Here is a 16,572-nt window from a genome sequence, read left to right as displayed (position 1 = left end):
CAGGTGTGAGCCACCGAGCCCAGCCCAGAACTTCTAATTATATATTTGCATGTGTAGTTATTTAAAGTCTGTCTTCAATTAGAATATAAGCTAGTGACCACTTCATTTTTATTTCTCAATGATTTGTTAAATAAACTGGAATTTGCCATAAGAACCACATGTCTTTGGAAGCACAAGCTTTCTGATATTCTTGTCATCTCATGACAAACACTTAATTCTGAAAAGTTAGAGGACACATGAGAAAAAACAGAGTTTTCCAGCATTAGATACTTTTACCCATTCTTATGTCATAAAACCATTCAGATTCTATACTATTTGAATTGACTTTAGGTCAACTTTCCACTTTCAGTAACAAAACTAATTTGATCTCCTTTGTACATTTGTTTTATGGATCTTTTATAAGGAAAGAAAGCCTTCAAAAATTAGAGTAGTGATTTGTATATTTTCACAACAGTTTAATCTTTAAGATCAGTAAAGGTGAGATTTCCATAAATAAAGCAAAATTCTGGTTGAGTGTGGTGGCTCACCTCTGTAATCCCAGCACTTTGGGAGGCCGAGGTGGACGGATCATGAGGTCAGGAGATTGAGACCATCCTGGCTAACAATGTGAAACCCCATCGCTCCTAATAGTCCAAAAAATCAGCCAGGTGCGGTGGCACACACCTGTAATCTCAGCTACTCTGGAGGCTGAGGCAGGAGAATTGCTTGAACCCGCAAGGTGGAGGTTGCAGTGAGCTGAGATCGTGTCACTGCACTCCAGCCTGGGGTGACAGAGCAAGACTCTGTCTCAAAAAAAAAAAAAAAAAAAAAAAAGATAATTCATGTATGGCATTTAGCACTGTGCTTAGTAAATGTTGCATAATAAATATTGGATTGCATAATAAATACTAGGTGGGATGATGACATAGTGATGAGTTTCTGAATTAGAGTAGTAGCTATGAAAAATCTGGGATTTGAGTAAATGAGAGTGAGGTTAAGCTGATGCTAAGATTTCTTGCCTGAATGATAGTAGAAGGACAAAAGTAGGGAAGTCTAGGAGCTTCCTTTTTTTTCTTTTGAGATGGAGTCTTGATCCATCACCCAGGCTGGAGTGTAGTGGCGTGATCTCAGCTCACTGCAACCTCTGCCTCCCAGGTTCGAATGATTCTCCTGCCTCAGTTGCTGGGACTACAGGTGCGTGTTACCACACCAGGCTAAATTTTGTATTTTTAGTAGAAGTGGGGTTTCACCACATTGGCAGGCTGTTCTTGAACTCCTGACCTCAGGTGATCTGCCTGTCTTAGCCTCCCAAAGCAGTGGGTTTATGGGTGTGAGCTACCGTGACTGGCTTCTAGGAGCTTCTTAATGAGAGCGTGGACTATATCATCTTCACATCTATATGCCTACCTGAGTGCCTTGAAAGCGGAGTAGCTTAATAAATGATTGTTTGCTAAATGAACAAAGAAGTGTAAAGTTGATGTAACATTCAAATAGGCAGTGAGAGATATGCAGGTAGAACTTCTGCAGGTAGAAAGTTCAGGCTTAGTGAGGCCTAATTAGAGAAAGTTAGTTTTGAAAGAAAAGTGAAAGCACCAAGTTTCTACCCACCTTTTGAAATAGTATCAACCTTATGGAAGTGGAGTTTTTAAGACTTAAAACATTATTATGTAACAAGGTTTATAAAGTGTACAAAGGGCATATTCTTTGTCACTGACTTCTTTGTTTCAAAATGTAGCAAGAATGAATAAGCCAAGATACAAGTTGAACAAGGTGCAGGCTCATCCTGTAATCCTTCACTATGTATGGCTGATTAAGTTCCTAAAGTTCTGTTGATCATTTATGTGTGTGTCTGTGTGTTATGCATCGTATTTTAAATATTTTCATTAAGCTAACGGTGGTTTTTAAATAACCGAGAAGTTAATCTTTGTTGTATAAATGATCACTTTTTTTTTTTTTTTTTTTTTTAAATGAGACGGAGTTTAGCTTTTGTTGCCCAGACTGGAATGCAGTGGTATGATCTTGGCTCACCCCAACCTCTGTCCCCTGGGTTCAGGCGATTCTCCTGCCTCAGCCTCCCGAGTAGCTGGGATTACAGGCATGTGCCACCATGTCCGGCTAATTTTATATTTTTCTTTTTCTTTTTAAGTACAATTTCCATATTATTTTTCTCCAGAGAATAGTCTGTCTTCAGTCTTTAAGGACTCAGCTCCTTACATGGGTTTTGGTGGGGGTCGTGGGGCAGCACCAGAAGGGTTTTGGGTCCTTGTGGGCTTCATGAGATCAATTTTTGACTAGTTTGCTGTGAATTGCACAACTCACAGAGTAATGCAGCTTCACATATATCTTGGGAAGTACATAGGCATCGAAGACACTCACTTCAGAAAGTCCCTGACTGCTGCAGCCTTAACTATGTTTCGAATGAGGAATTTCTTAACGGCCTTGTCCTTGGGCACGCATTGGGCACAGTTTGTGCAGCCAATAGGCTGCACGTGGTTGCGGCCCTTTTTGGCACGACCGTTGTTCTTTTCTTTGTCATCTTGGAGTCACAGACTGGAGAGAGCTAATTATATATTTTTGGTAGAGACAGGGTTTCTCCATGTTGGTCAGGCTGGTCTGGAACTCCCAACCTCAAGATATCCACTCACTTCGGCCTCCCAAAGTGCTGGGTTTATGGGCTTGAGCCACCGCTCCCGGCCCACTTTCCTTTTTTTTTTTTTTTTTTAAAGTATTTTGTATATTGGATTCTTTTTAAAAAGCGCATTTTTATTTTCTTTAGCTGAGTTGATGGCTTCTGGAGCACTGGCATAGCTGCAGAATATGAGTAGTGTCCCAAGAAGAGTGCTTTGCCTTTGGCACAAGGATCAGAATAAAGGTGAATTGCTATTACATAGGGTTTTTCAGTAAAAGTCACTGAAAAGTAAGTAATGTTTTTGTTTTGGGCATATGTTTCAAAGAATATGCAATCTGGCAAGAATTGATAGTTTTCTGTATTTATTTTGTAGTAATAGTTTTGTGATTTGGTCATGCTTTCCTTACCACAGAGTGCTCTCTTTGGATTTAGTATGTTTTCAAAGCAGTACCTAAAATATGAGCACTTAAATATATGTACAGGGCACAGAAACATTTTTGACAATATTATTGTTTGAGCTTTCATGGAATGCTTAAAGTTGAAAAGTAGTTTTAATAATTATGAAGAAATTTAGAGAAGGAATCTCTTTGGACAGGTTTAAAGAATAATTCATTTTAATTATCTTTTGTCTTCTCAATTTTTTGCTTTAGTAAGAGAATTAGCATTACCGAGTTTAAGGAAACCTTGTCTTTGTCTTAGGTTTATAGAAAGTTTAACTGTTACTGGATCATGCTTCCTGATGAAAAAGAAACTTAGTTTTTTACTCTTAACCAAGTAGGGCAAGCCCTGATAATATAATGAATGAAAAAATGTAGCTATCAATTCATTTAGTGCAAAAGCAAGTAATAGGAGAGTCAGTGTAGGGGGAAAAAAAAGCAGGTAATGAACTAAATTGAGGCATTAAGGAAAAGTTTTATTATATTGCTTCTGCTAATTTTATGCCCTGCATCATTTACTAAGGTTTTTAAAAAAGGGTAATGTCTAAGTTAAGTCTTGATTTTAGAGTCAGGAGAAGAAATTAAGGAGCGTTTGGGGATGGGGAGAACACATAAAAATCCTCTAGACATGGCTGGGCGTGGTGGCTCACACCTATAATCCAAGCACTTTGGAGGCCAAGGCGGGCGGATCACCTGAGGTCGGGAGTTCAAGACCAGCCTGACCAACATGGTTAAACCCCGTCTTAGAAAAAAAAAACAATCCTCTAGACCTGACCACTGTGTATGCAAAGGTAAAGTGGCATGAGAACATAGAGATTTCTGATGCAGTTATAAGTAATTCAGAAGGCTGGATTGGGAGTTTTATTGGGAATAAAGACATTGTGTGTGCAAAGGTAAAGTGGCATGAGAACATATAGATTTTTGATGCAGTTATAAGTAATTCAGAAGGCTGGATTGGGAGTTTCATTGGGAATAGAGAGGTAAGCAGGGCCTGGGTGATGAAGGGCCTGTGTGTCATGTTAGTGAGTTTAGATTTTATTGCATGGACAGTGGAGAGTTATTGAATGATATTAAGCAAGAGAGGGATATGATTTGATCTGCAGTTCATTGTAAAGCTGTCTGAAAGGTGTATGGAGTTAGAATTTGTTTGTTTTTTTGACATGGAGTCTCACTGTTTTGCCCAGGCCTGAATACAGTGGTGTGATCTTGGCTTACTGCAGCCTCTGCCTCCTGGGTTCCAGTGATTCTCCTGTCTCAGCCTCCCAAGTCGCTGGAATTACAGGCCTACACCACCACGCCGGCTAATTTTTGTATGTTTAGTGGAGATAGGGTTCCATCATGTTGGCCAGGCTGATCTCGAACTCCTGACCTCGGGTGATCCACCCACCTTGGCCTCGCAAAGTGTTGGGCGCCCAGTCTGTGGAGGTAGAACTGATGGGACTCTTTCCATCTCTAATCCAATACCAATACTTACCAAGAAAGACGCTAAAGACAACTCTCCTATTTCTGGCATGGGAAACTGGAGTAGGAGAGTGATGTATTCTTTGCAGCACTGAGTGTCGGAATGTAAAAAAGTTTCAAGAATGTATTCAACAATGAAGTCACAAATTATAATTGCAGAAAAAATATTACAGATATACCTTGCTGGCCTAAGTTTCTATAGCTCTGTAGCATTACTAGTTTGAGCAAAATGCAAAATGTCGTGTTAACAGACAGTTCTATAAACATTAATGGACTCTATTACTTTGATGAATTCATATTACCCAGCAAATTACGCTAATATTCCAATCTGGCCCCAGTAGGCACATAGAAATTTTTGATGAGATGAGAGAATAATAATAAATTAACGATACTTAACACCTGTAAACTCTTGAAAGTGTTTTCATATCTCTTCTTTTATCTTCAGTTATTTGCCATAGAATAACCAAGGCTTCCAACTAGGGGCCCCCAAACTGTATCCTGCCTGTAGGTGAGTTTTTTTTTATTTGTAGCTGTTAAAAATAAATTTGAGTTCATTGCCAACAATTAAAAATGGACATAAACATTTGGATGTCTTTATTTTCTTGAAAAGTTAGATGGTCTGGTAATGCTAGGTTCACTATTTCTACATGATAATAATTGGCTTGATAGGGTAGCAGTTGTTCATATTTTGCCTAAGTCATTTCTGTCATCTGCTAGCCCCTATAGATAGCTGAGTTAGTGACTCCTGTTAATGTTGTATTTATTGAGGTCTTTGGAGAAAGAGGTATTATAGACATGGAATAAATTCAGAAAACAGATATTAATTCCATTAATATTAATAACTGCTCTCTGCTGAGTGCCTGGGTTATATGTTATTTCATTCTACAACACTATAGGATTTGCTATTCGTATTTTGTGGTTGAGAAAACTTATGGTTAGAGAAGGTAAGTTAAACATTAGTAAGTGATAGCGCTGGCTGGCTGCTGATTTCTAGAGCTAGCATCATTTTCCTTTATCTACTTCTCTTTCTAGCTTTTCTAGTTGGGTTGTGTAGGCAAAGATAATGTTTAATTGTGTTTAATTTATTAAATTACATGCAAGAATCTATTTTAGAAGTAGTGTTTTCAAAGGTTTGAAATAGTATAAATAAAATTTGAGCAGTTTTATATGATTGCATATTTATGGTATAGAACACACTATTTGACAACATTGACTGCTATAACTGTAATTTTATTTACTTGCTGACTTTTACAAAAGCTAATTTGAAGAGTTTTACACATCCTATTATTGCTGTAAGTTTAAGTTTTTTGTGTTTTTTTGTTTGTTTTGAGACGGGGTCTCACTCTGTCACCTAGGCTGGAGTTGAGTGGCGCGATCATTGCTCACTGCAGCCTTGACTGACCTGGCTGAGGTGTTCCTTCCATCTCCGCCTCTGGAGCAGTTGAGGCCATAGGTGCACATGGCCATGCCAGGCTAATTTTTTGGTATTTTTTGTAGAAATGAGGTTTTTGCCATGTTGCTCAAGCAGTCTGCCCACCTTGTCTTCCCAAAGTGCTGGGATTAGAGGCATGACCCACTGCACCCGGCATTTTTTCTTTTTAGCTTTCAAATATTGCCTGACAAGCACCTAGCCATTTTTAGGTATTAAAAGTTCATTCAAAAACCTGAGTCTTTGCCAAAGATAAAATTGCTAAAGATTCCTTCTAGGAATGGTTAAGTATAAATGGTAGGTGGTTCTTCAGAAGAGAGGTTGGTTGTTTTCTCTAGAGATTAAATGATTTTCTCAAATATTGAAATTCTAGAGATTGAACTAACTTGGTTATTTTTAAAATTTTTACTCATTTAATGTCTTCTGTACATATGAACATGCTTAAATTGCTCACTGTTAGAAGGAAGTGTTCAGTGATATACTTTGGTGTTTTGGGAGGGTCTCCATTCTAAGAAATGGAGTCAGAGGCCTGAATTTTGTTTTGTTTTGTTTTGACACAGGGTTTTCACTCTGTTGCCCAGGCTAGAGTGCAGTGGCATAATCATGGCTCACTGCAGCCTTGAGCTCCCAGGCTCAAGTGATCCTCCCATCTCATCCCCCCAGAAGCTGAGGCCATAGGTGTGTGTCACCACACCTGCCTTTCTTTTTTTTTTTTAGTTTTTTTGTAGAGGTAGAGCCTCCTTATGTTGCCCAGGTTTGCCTCAAATTCCTGAGCTTAAGCAGTCCTCCCACCTCAGTCTCCCAAAGTGCTAGGATTACAGGTGTGAGCCACCATGCCTAGCCTGAACTTACTTTTTTTTTTTTTTAAACTTATATTTTAGAAATGCAGATCCATTAGCTTTCATGAAGGAAGAGAATAATTAACACTTTAATGGTGAAGGCAGTCACTTTGAGAATGGGGTCTTATGCCTATTGACATGTCTTCAGTGGCAGCAGTGTGGTTGTGAATGGCATCAAATGTAGAATTTAGGCACTAATAAACACAGGTACTGGACACATAGCAAAGAAGGGAAGATGAAGGCATAGAAGAAATGCAAGGTGGTTAGAAATTACTTTAGTTACTAGTAACTTATAATTTATTTTATTTTTCTTCCTTAGAATCTGCCAGGTGAAGGTATATTTTTGCTTTTTGGCTAGAAGCAATTTATTTTTAAAGAAAATATGTCTCCTCTAAAGATACATGGTCCTATCAGAATTCGAAGTATGCAGACTGGGATTACAAAGTGGAAAGAAGGATCCTTTGAAATTGTGGAAAAAGAAAATAAAGTCAGCCTAGTAGTTCACTACAATACTGGAGGAATTCCAAGGATATTTCAGGTATTACCAAATATTGATTTGGAATAGCTCTTGAAGCAGATCGTTTAGTAAATTGCTATTCTGTGCCATAGTAAACATCACAGTAGCCCTCCTCCTAATGTTTCTTGCTTCTGATTTCTAGGACATTAATATTTTTATATACATGTTTTATAAATTATTCAACAGCCTTGTTTGTATATAATAAAAGTAGGAAGTAGTACGATTATTGAAAAGAAAACTTGTGAGAGGAAGCTGACAAGAGTTTGGATCCTGTATATCTAAGCTATTTTTAAAACCACATTAAGATAACTTTAGTTAATCCTTTTTTTCCCCTTAACGTATATGATGATGGATTCATCACTATTTAGTGTTAGCTTTTTAACAGAATTTATTAGTGTCTTCTAAAAGCCAGTGTCTACTTCCTGAATAATCCTGCCAAATGTCATGGTATGAATCATTCAAGGATGATTATTCAAGGTTATCTTTACAGCCGTTTTCTTCTAACTGTAAAGTTTTGAAGAATCTTCATTTTATCACTGTAAAACTTCATTTTGTTTCGGTTCTTTTTTTTTTTTCTTTTTTATTTTTTAAGACAGAGTCTCCCTGTGTTACCGAGGCTGGGATGCAGTGATGTGACGATCTTGGCTCACTACAACCTCTACCTCCTGGGTTCAAGCAATTCTCCTGCCTCAGCCTCCTGAATAGCTGGGATTATAGGGACATGACACTGCTAATTTTTTTTTTTTTTTGTAATTTTAGTAGAAATGGGATTTTACCATGTTGGTCAAGCTAGTCTCAAACTCCTGACCTCGTGATCTGCCCACCTCAGCCTCCCAAAGTGTGGGAATTACAGGCGCGAGCCACTGCACCTGGCTTACAAAAGTCACTTTTCTCTAGTTTTAAAAAAATTGTGAAGTATGTTATTAGTTCTTTGTTTATGCTTTTCAGAGGGCATGTCTTCATTAAAAGGCAGCTTTACAAACTTTTATGTATTCCTGCTGAGAGCATTAAGAGAATAAAGATGCCTGACTGGCTGGAATTATTTAGATAATGAAGAAACTGTAAGATTTAATAATTTAGCCTTGGAAAAATTTAATTTAAGAGAAAATGAAAGTTATTTCATAGCACATTTCCAAAGTCTGATAGAGTCTAAGATGAATTATTGAACCAGTTCTGTGGAGAGACAATTAAGAGTTTCCAGGTATATACAGTCTTTGAATAAAATTTAAGTGAGTTTTCTTAGTTAAAAAAAAAAGGGTGCTATATTGGAAAAGTTTATTTTTGATATGTTTTTGAAAGTTTAGAATTCTTTTGAGGATTATTTAGTTGCTTGGATTAATATCTTCTTTTACATTGGTAGCTACTTAAATAATTTGCCAAATGTCTTACAAACTTTTGTTTAACAAAAGAAAAAGATTCTACTCCAGTTTTTTGTTGTTGTTGTTGTTCGAGACACAGTTTTGCTGTGTCACCCAGTCTGGAGTTAGTGACACGATCTCAGCTCACTGCAGCTTCCACCCTCTGGGTTCTAGTGATTCTCCTGCCTCAGCCCTCCCGAGTAGCTGGGACTACAGGTGCGCCCCACTACGCCTGGCTTCTTTCTGTCTTTTTGGTAGATACAGGGTTTTGCCATGTTGGCCAGTCTGACCTTGAACTCCTGACCTCAGGTGATCCGCCTGCCTCGGCCTCCCAAAGTGCTAGGATTACAGGCATGTGCCACCGTGTCAGGCCTTCTGCTCCAATTTGTTTTTCTAAACTGGCGATAATATAACCATCCAAGACTCTGAAATTGGTTAACTCAGTAGTTTTTATCCCCTATAACTATATTTGAAAATAAGAGATTCACTACCATGAGATCAAGAGTTCTAGGATTGCTCCGTAAAATTAATTTTAATAGAAGAGTAAGTCCACATTTCATATTACCAGTTGGTTCTTGAAAACTGTGACTTGAAGTGAAACTATGGATAATGAAACAAGTTTTTTTCCCACATCAACATTATAATGAAGGAAATGATGTTATTTGAGGACCTGCTATATGTTCTTTTGCTTAATGTTTGTAATATATTAAAAACATCAGAAAATGAAGGAGTAGCAGTGCTACCTTTAATCAGTATCACCATTTGACACAGTATTCTTGTAAAATAAAAAGTTTTCGTGTTTTTTTTTGCCATTTAGTACCAAGAACCTATTGACAACATTGATTAAGGGATTAAAAAAAATCTTTATGTTTTCTTCTCTATTACCCTTGGTGTAAGATCTCTGTATAATTAAGGGCTTATGGCATTTGTTAGCATTTCCTAAACAGTAAATCTTTAAATGTATTAAGAAACGGGATCTTCTTTTGGTTGAAAAAAATTAAATTACTGTGGGGAAGAGTGATAACTGTAACTTGGAAAATATAAAGTTTAGTGTTTATTATACAGATTATTAACTTAGTTGTTATACATTTTTGATGATAATTTTTTTTTTTGTCTTGATTAGCTAAGTCATAACATTAAAAATGTGGTGCTTCGACCCAGTGGAGCAAAACAAAGCCGCCTAATGTTAACTCTACAGGATAACAGTTTCTTGTCTATTGACAAAGTACCAAGTAAAGATGCAGAGGAAATGAGGTTGTTTCTAGATGCAGTCCATCAAAACAGACTTCATGGAGGTGAGTACTAATCACCGCAGGGTCTAACGTTAGTAGTTTTACAAGAATATGACTAGACTACAAACCAGTATTCAACTGAATTCATCAGCACATTAAAAGGATTATATACCATGAGTAAGTAAGATTTATTCCTGAAATTCAAAGATAGTTCAACATATGAAAATCAGTCTATGTAATACATCATTTTATTTTTTTATTTTTTGAGATGGGAGTTTTGCTCTTGTAACCCAGGCTGGAGTGCAATGGTGCAATCTCGGCTCACTGCAAACTCTGCCGCCTGGGTTCAGGCAATTCTCCAGCCTTAGCCTCCTGAGTAGCTGGGATTACAGGCACCTGCCACCTTGCCCAGCTAATTTTTTGTATTTTTAGTAGAGACGGGGTTTCACCATGTTGACCAGGATGGTCCCGATCTCTTGACCTCCTGATCCACCCGCTTCGGCCTCCGAAAGTGCTGGGATTACAGGAGTGAGCCACCACGCCTGGCCCGTAATACATCATTTTTGACAGAATGAGGAATGAATACCACATGATCATCTGAATTGTTGCAGATGAAAACATTTGACAAAGTCCAACACTCTTTCGTGATAAAAATACTCAACAAACTAGGAGTAGAAGGAAATTACTCAGCATACTAAACGTCATATGCAAAAACCTACAGCTAACATCATACTTAGGGGTGAAAAATTGGAAATGTTTCCTCTGAGATCATTAGCAAGGCAGGAATACCTGCTCTTGCCACTTCTATTTAACATAGTACTGGAAATCTTAGCCAGAGCCGTTAGGCAAGAAAAGGAAATAACAGGCATCCAAGTTGGATAGGAAGAAGTAAAATTACTTTTGTTTGCAGATGACTTAAACTTATATGTAGAAACCCCTAAAGGTTCCACAAAAGAATATGACTAGAAAAAGGAGCAGGAATTTTTTTTTTTTTTTTTTTTTTTTTTTTTTTTTTTTTTCTTTTTTGAGACGGAGTTCTGCTCTTGTTACCCAGGCTGGAGTGCAATGGCGCAATCTCGGCTCACCGCAACCTCCACCTCCTGGTTTCAGGCAATTCTCCTGCCTCAGCCTCCTGAGTGGCTGGGATTACAGGCACGCGCCACCATGCCCAGCTAATTTTTTGTATTTTTAATAGAGACGGGGTTTCACTGTGTTGACCAGGATGGTCTCGATCTCTTGACCTCGTGATCCACCTGCCTCGGCCTCCCAAAGTGCTGGGATTACAGGCTTGAGCCACCGTGCCCGGCCCTTTTTTTTTTTTTTTTTTTTTTTTTAAGATGATACTCACTCTGATACTCAGGCTGGAGTGCAGTGAGTGATGTCAGCTCACTGCAACCTCCGCCAGGGAGAAAGATTTAAATTACAGTTGGGAAAAGCTACTTTGTTGCATAAATCTTAGATACTTGCCTATCTATATGAAAATTATTCTGAAGTTTTATTCTTGCTTTGAAAACTGAGTCTCATAAAAAAAAATCACATAGTACGATCAGGTTCCTCTGCCCCTTCTAGTCCCTTTCATTTAAAATCCTTTTTTTTTTTTTAAATGCATTTACAGGCACTCCCCCACCCCCCCAACCCCTGCCTGTCTTACTGTCTTTCTTTTTTTGACAACAGTGTCTCACTGTTACCCAGGCTGAAGTGTAGTGGCAAGATTCCACCATGTTGCCCAGGCTGGTATCAAACTCCTGGGCCCAAGTGATTGTCCTGCCTCAGTCTCCCAGAGCACTAGGATTACAGGTGTGAGCCACTGCCTGGCCCTACAGCCATCTTTTTAGGAAATAATCTGTTGCTTAAAATGAGTTCTCCACTCTTATGTTAGTCTCTAGCTCTGTCATCTTCAACATTTTACTATTATTTATAGTTGACAAACTTACCTGAATTTTTTGAACTTAAATATGACACATTAAAAACATCAGAAAATGAAGGTGTAGGAATGCTACCTTTAATTAATAACTCCATTCAACACCATATTCTTGTAAAGTAAAAACTTTTTGTGGTTATTTGCCATTTAGTACTTACTCATTATGTGTTCATGCCACCAGATCTGAGCTGTATCAATTTACTGAACTATTGAATTTTAGAATCAAGAAATTGAATACTATTTAAAATTCTTAGAAGATATGAGAGACTAGTTTATAATTCTGTTTTAGTTTTATTCCACCATACCCATATTAGTGGAATCACTGTCTTAACAATTGGTATGTGTAAGAAAAGCATATCTTCAAATACATTGGAGTGGAAAGCACTATACCCTATCTGGGGACCCAATTTTGAACAACGTAGCATAATGATAAAATATGTGCTTTGAACCTAAATAGTTTCTGGTTGGAATTCTAGCTCTGCTCATTATTTCCTATATAGTTTTAGGTAAGTCATGTAACGACTGAATTTTATTTTCCTAATCTCTAACATGAAAGTATCACCTTGATTTCAGGGCTCCTTAAAGAATGAGAGCATATAAATGTGAAGTGTGACTTCCCTATACTAGGCATTCAGTAAGTCATTGGTGTTATTAGAATAGCTAGCTGTGGACTTAACTCGTAATTCATTCTGTGATCTTGGGCAAGTCATTTTAATCTCAGGTTTAGTTGCCTTAGCTGCCCAAAGGTGATATTATGTACTTTGCAGAGACTAGAGTAAAATAATGCATATAAAACTGCTTTAAATAGTATGAAGCATTTAATATAAGTGTGACATTTCAAATCAGTGGACAAAAGACTAATATTTGATAAACAGTATTGTCTATAAACAGGACAACCAACTATTTAGGAAGATAATAAACTTGGATCCTTATCTCCTTTTATTTCACTGTGACCAAAGATTTGGATGTAAAAAAAATGATAAGGAGTATTGTAAAAATACTTTTAACATAATCTCTGGATGGAAAAGACTTTTCTGGATATTACATAAAAACTAGAATTAGTAGAGGAAAAAGATGGAAAACTTGTGTTAAAAAATTAGACAGTCTCTTGGGCAAGGAACAGAAGACAAAGGAAGAAAATAGTAGCCAGAGTGACAAAGTTAATATTGCTAATATATTATAAAAAGATCTATTTTGCAAATCAATGAAAAAAACAGAGAAATCGACAAAAACTGCAAACAGAGAAATCAGGAAGCAAAATAGATGGCCCTTACACACGAAAAAATTCTCGACTTCACCAAACTCAGAATTCCTGCTCCCACATTGGCAGCAGTGTGAGGGGAGACAAGATACTTTCATATACTTTGTAGGAGCATAGAGGTGTTTTTTTTTTTGAGGACTACGTAATAATGTCAGTTTAGTTTAAAATTGTGTGTCCTTTAACTCAGTAATTCTTGTTATAAGGAGTTTATCCTCCAAAAGGATTTGTGAAAGGATGTTATGTGTTGATTGCAACTTTGAAAAATGAAAACATTCCAAATGGTCATCAATGGGAAATTGGCTAATCAAATTAAAGTATAAAATATTTTTTAAAGTATATACAAATTTATATTTATACAGTACCTCAAATGTTCTTTGAACTACCATTAATTTCTTTGGAATAGAAACCATTTATTCTGCTGGATAAACTTACTCGTAGAAAATGTTATGGAGTATATATGTTACTAGAGATAAACCTGTCACTGTTTCTGACATCCAGTGTCAGTGTTCATGTTGTCAATACATAATAACAACTTTTCCATAGTGTTATTAATATAATTACCAGATGTTTATTCTAGCTTTTTTTTTTGCTTTGTAAATTTTATTCTTTTATGAAATGTTTTCAGGTGCATGTGTTATTTAATTTTTTGTTTGAGATTCTAGCTCTAGGTTTTAGTTACTATATATATATATCAGATCTATATTCTATCAAAGTATTGGTTGATCGACACTTTGTTTTCTTTTTTTCTTGCTGTTTCTTCAATACTATATAAAAATAATAATAAATCTTTTTGTTAAAGTGAGTGATTTGGGGATTTAAAAAAATGTTTTTTTTTGGTCACCAGCCATGAAACCTTCTCAGGGGTCTGGTAGTTTTGGAGCCATTCTGGGCAGCAGGACCTCACAGAAGGAAATCGGCAGGCAGCTTTCTTACTCAGACAGTCAGGTATGTTTATTTGAATCTTTTTAGCTTTTTTAAAACGAGATAGTCATGGACTATCAAGGACATTTTCTACATACCTGAAATATATCATTTTCGTAATCTCAAACCATAGAGTAAGAGAAACTTTGAAGCTCTTTAAGTAAATTTATGAATTTTCTTTGGCTATGCAAAGAGATAATTACATAGCCCATTTATTAGACTAAGCAATGAACAAGATTTCACTTTTGTCAGGTTCTTTTTATAGGTTAGATTTTTGGGCAGACATTTTTATTGAGGTATAATTGACAAGCAGTAAGTTGTATATATTTAAAGTATAATTTGATATATTTTGACATACATTTATATCCTTAAAATTATCACCATAATCAACATGGTGGTTACATCTAGTAACAACATAAATATGTTATATCTATGTTACTAGATATAACATAACCACCATGTTATGTGTGCTCGAGTTTTCTCTTGACTTAATTATTATTTAATTAATATCAATTATTTAATTAATAATTAAATATGACTATTTTGTTGGCATTTACGTTGTGGCAATCAAATATCACTGTCAGTTTTTCTTAACCTATTATAATCATAACCATAACCATAACTCTTAAGTTTTCTCATCCTCTTTAGTAATCCTTCCTTCTGATCCGTATCCAGAAACAACCACTGATATGTTTTTTACCACTATAGATGAGGTTGTATTTTCTGGAGTTTTATATAAATGGAATGAGTGTGTAATTTTGGGAGGGTAGGGTCTGGCTTTCCTCAGTGAGTGTAATTATTTGGAGAATCATATATTCCTTGGTAGGAATTTAAATTGTTGAAATATTATTTAAATGCCTAAGTGTTAACACCTATACCAGAAGCAAGTATTTATACTTTCACAAGTAATAATTCTCATTAGTGGAATCATAAATTCAACTTTCTGGGTCATGACTAACATTAAATTTTAAAAGTAGAAAATAATAAAGCATATTGTACATAGTAAGGATAAACATTGATTTTTGAAACTATTATTCAGTTTTATTTATGATAAGTTTTGATGTAAAATATTTCTTTCTTTTTTTTTTTTTTTGAGACAGAGCTTGCTCTGTTGCCCAGGCTGGAGTGCTAGGGTGTGATCTTGGCTCACTGCAACCTCCGCCTCCCAGGTTCAGGTGATTCTACTGCCTCAGCCTCCTGAGTAGCTGGGATTACAGGCGGCCCCCACTATGCCTGGCTAATTTTTGTATTTTTAGTAGAGACAAGGTTTCACCATGTTGGCCAGGCTGGTCTCGAGCTCCTGACCTCGTGATCCAACCTCCTCTACCTCCCAAAGTGCTGAGATTACAGTTGTGAGCCACCTTGCCCAGCCACTGTAAAGTATTTCTTACTATGGGACTAGGCGTGGTGGCTCACTCCTGTAATCCCAGCACTTTGGGAGGCTGAGGTGGGCAGATTGCTTGAGCTCAGGAGTTTGAGACCAGCTTGGGCAACATGTGAAACCCTGTCTTTACATAAAATACATAAATTAGCTAGGCATGATAGCTTGCACCTGTAGACTGGGGTGGGAGAATCACCTGAGCCTGGGAAGTTGAGGCTGCAGGGAGCAATGATCATGCCACTGCACTTCAGCCTGGGTGACAGAGTAAGACTCTATCTTAAATATATATATATATTTGTTACTATGGGATGGGATAATGGTCAAAATTTTGGAAAAGTTGCAAAACAATGGGCATGTAGTCTGCTACCGTTTGTGTAACAAAAAGAATAAAATATTGATTTGTATTTGCATAACAAAACAAGGGAAAAATTAGGAGTGGGAAAAGGGGAAATGGAAGAACTGCATGGATGGGGGTAGTGAGACTTATCATCAGTCTGTGGTTTTTAATATTACTTTGATTTGTGAACCTTGAGAATGTATCACTCATTTGAAAATAAATTTAACTTTTTAAAGTATTCATTCAGATAACCTTAGAGGTTTTTAAATTTCCTATCCTAAGATTGTAATTCTGTAAAACAAAAGTAATAGGACATAACTTCTGTAGAAAAATCACATTGCTCTTAATGTAGAGATATAAAACTTAACTGGCATAGTGTTCATGTAAAGCTCTATTTCCCAACTGATGCTTACATTGCTGTATCGTCTATGAGTGTTCTTGCCATGTCTTTAAGGTAGATTCTCGTTGATCCTCACAGTTGAACTCTATCTCACCTTCCTTCTCCCTATTGTATGTTTCATTCCTGCAAACTAGAACCTCGTTGGGTATATGACTATTTTGTTGGCATGTAAGTTGTGGCAACCAAATGTCACTGTCACTTTTTCTTAACTTATCAAAATTATGATTTGATATTTTTTTCTCCAAAGATCAGTTCTCATGCTGATCACTAGAGCCATTTCTTTGTGTGTCTTTTTTTTTGTCGTTAGTAATTCAGAGCAGTGTGCTTGCCTCCTCTGCAGGTGTGCTGTGGAATTTTTAAGTTTATGAGAATGCTACAGGAAAATAAGTGTCAAGCTCAATTTTTCACACCAACTATACATTAGAGTTATCTGGAGTGCTTTAAAACAAAAAAAAGACCAATGAATGAAC

The 16,572-nt window shown here is 36.7% G+C and overlaps 1 protein-coding gene across 35 annotated transcripts in view; it reads left to right on the top strand.

Annotated features, from left to right (window-relative positions):
* USP37 (ubiquitin specific peptidase 37) overlaps positions 1-16,572 on the top strand; it is a 109,149-nt gene that overhangs the window by 3,010 nt on the left and 89,567 nt on the right. For 9 of the 35 annotated variants that reach the window (XM_078328531.1, XM_078328543.1, XM_078328545.1 and 6 more), the window contains exons 2-6: positions 2,756-2,896; positions 4,952-5,014; positions 7,094-7,312; positions 9,773-9,944; positions 13,908-14,008. In XM_078328531.1, coding sequence (XP_078184657.1) covers positions 7,157-7,312; positions 9,773-9,944; positions 13,908-14,008 — 429 coding nt within the window. In that variant the 5' untranslated portion in view covers positions 2,756-2,896; positions 4,952-5,014; positions 7,094-7,156. The remainder of the gene's footprint in view (positions 1-2,755; positions 2,897-4,951; positions 5,015-7,093; positions 7,313-9,772; positions 9,945-13,907; positions 14,009-16,572) is intronic. The other 26 variants (XM_078328547.1, XM_078328539.1, XM_054257927.2 and 23 more) reach the window with 7 other exon arrangements.

This window comes from Callithrix jacchus, chromosome 6 (genome assembly GCF_049354715.1).
Source record: "Callithrix jacchus isolate 240 chromosome 6, calJac240_pri, whole genome shotgun sequence".
Lineage (NCBI taxonomy): Eukaryota > Metazoa > Chordata > Mammalia > Primates > Cebidae > Callithrix > Callithrix jacchus.
The sequence above is the reverse complement of the archived record's forward strand: the minus strand, read 5'-3'. Positions and strand labels throughout refer to the sequence as shown.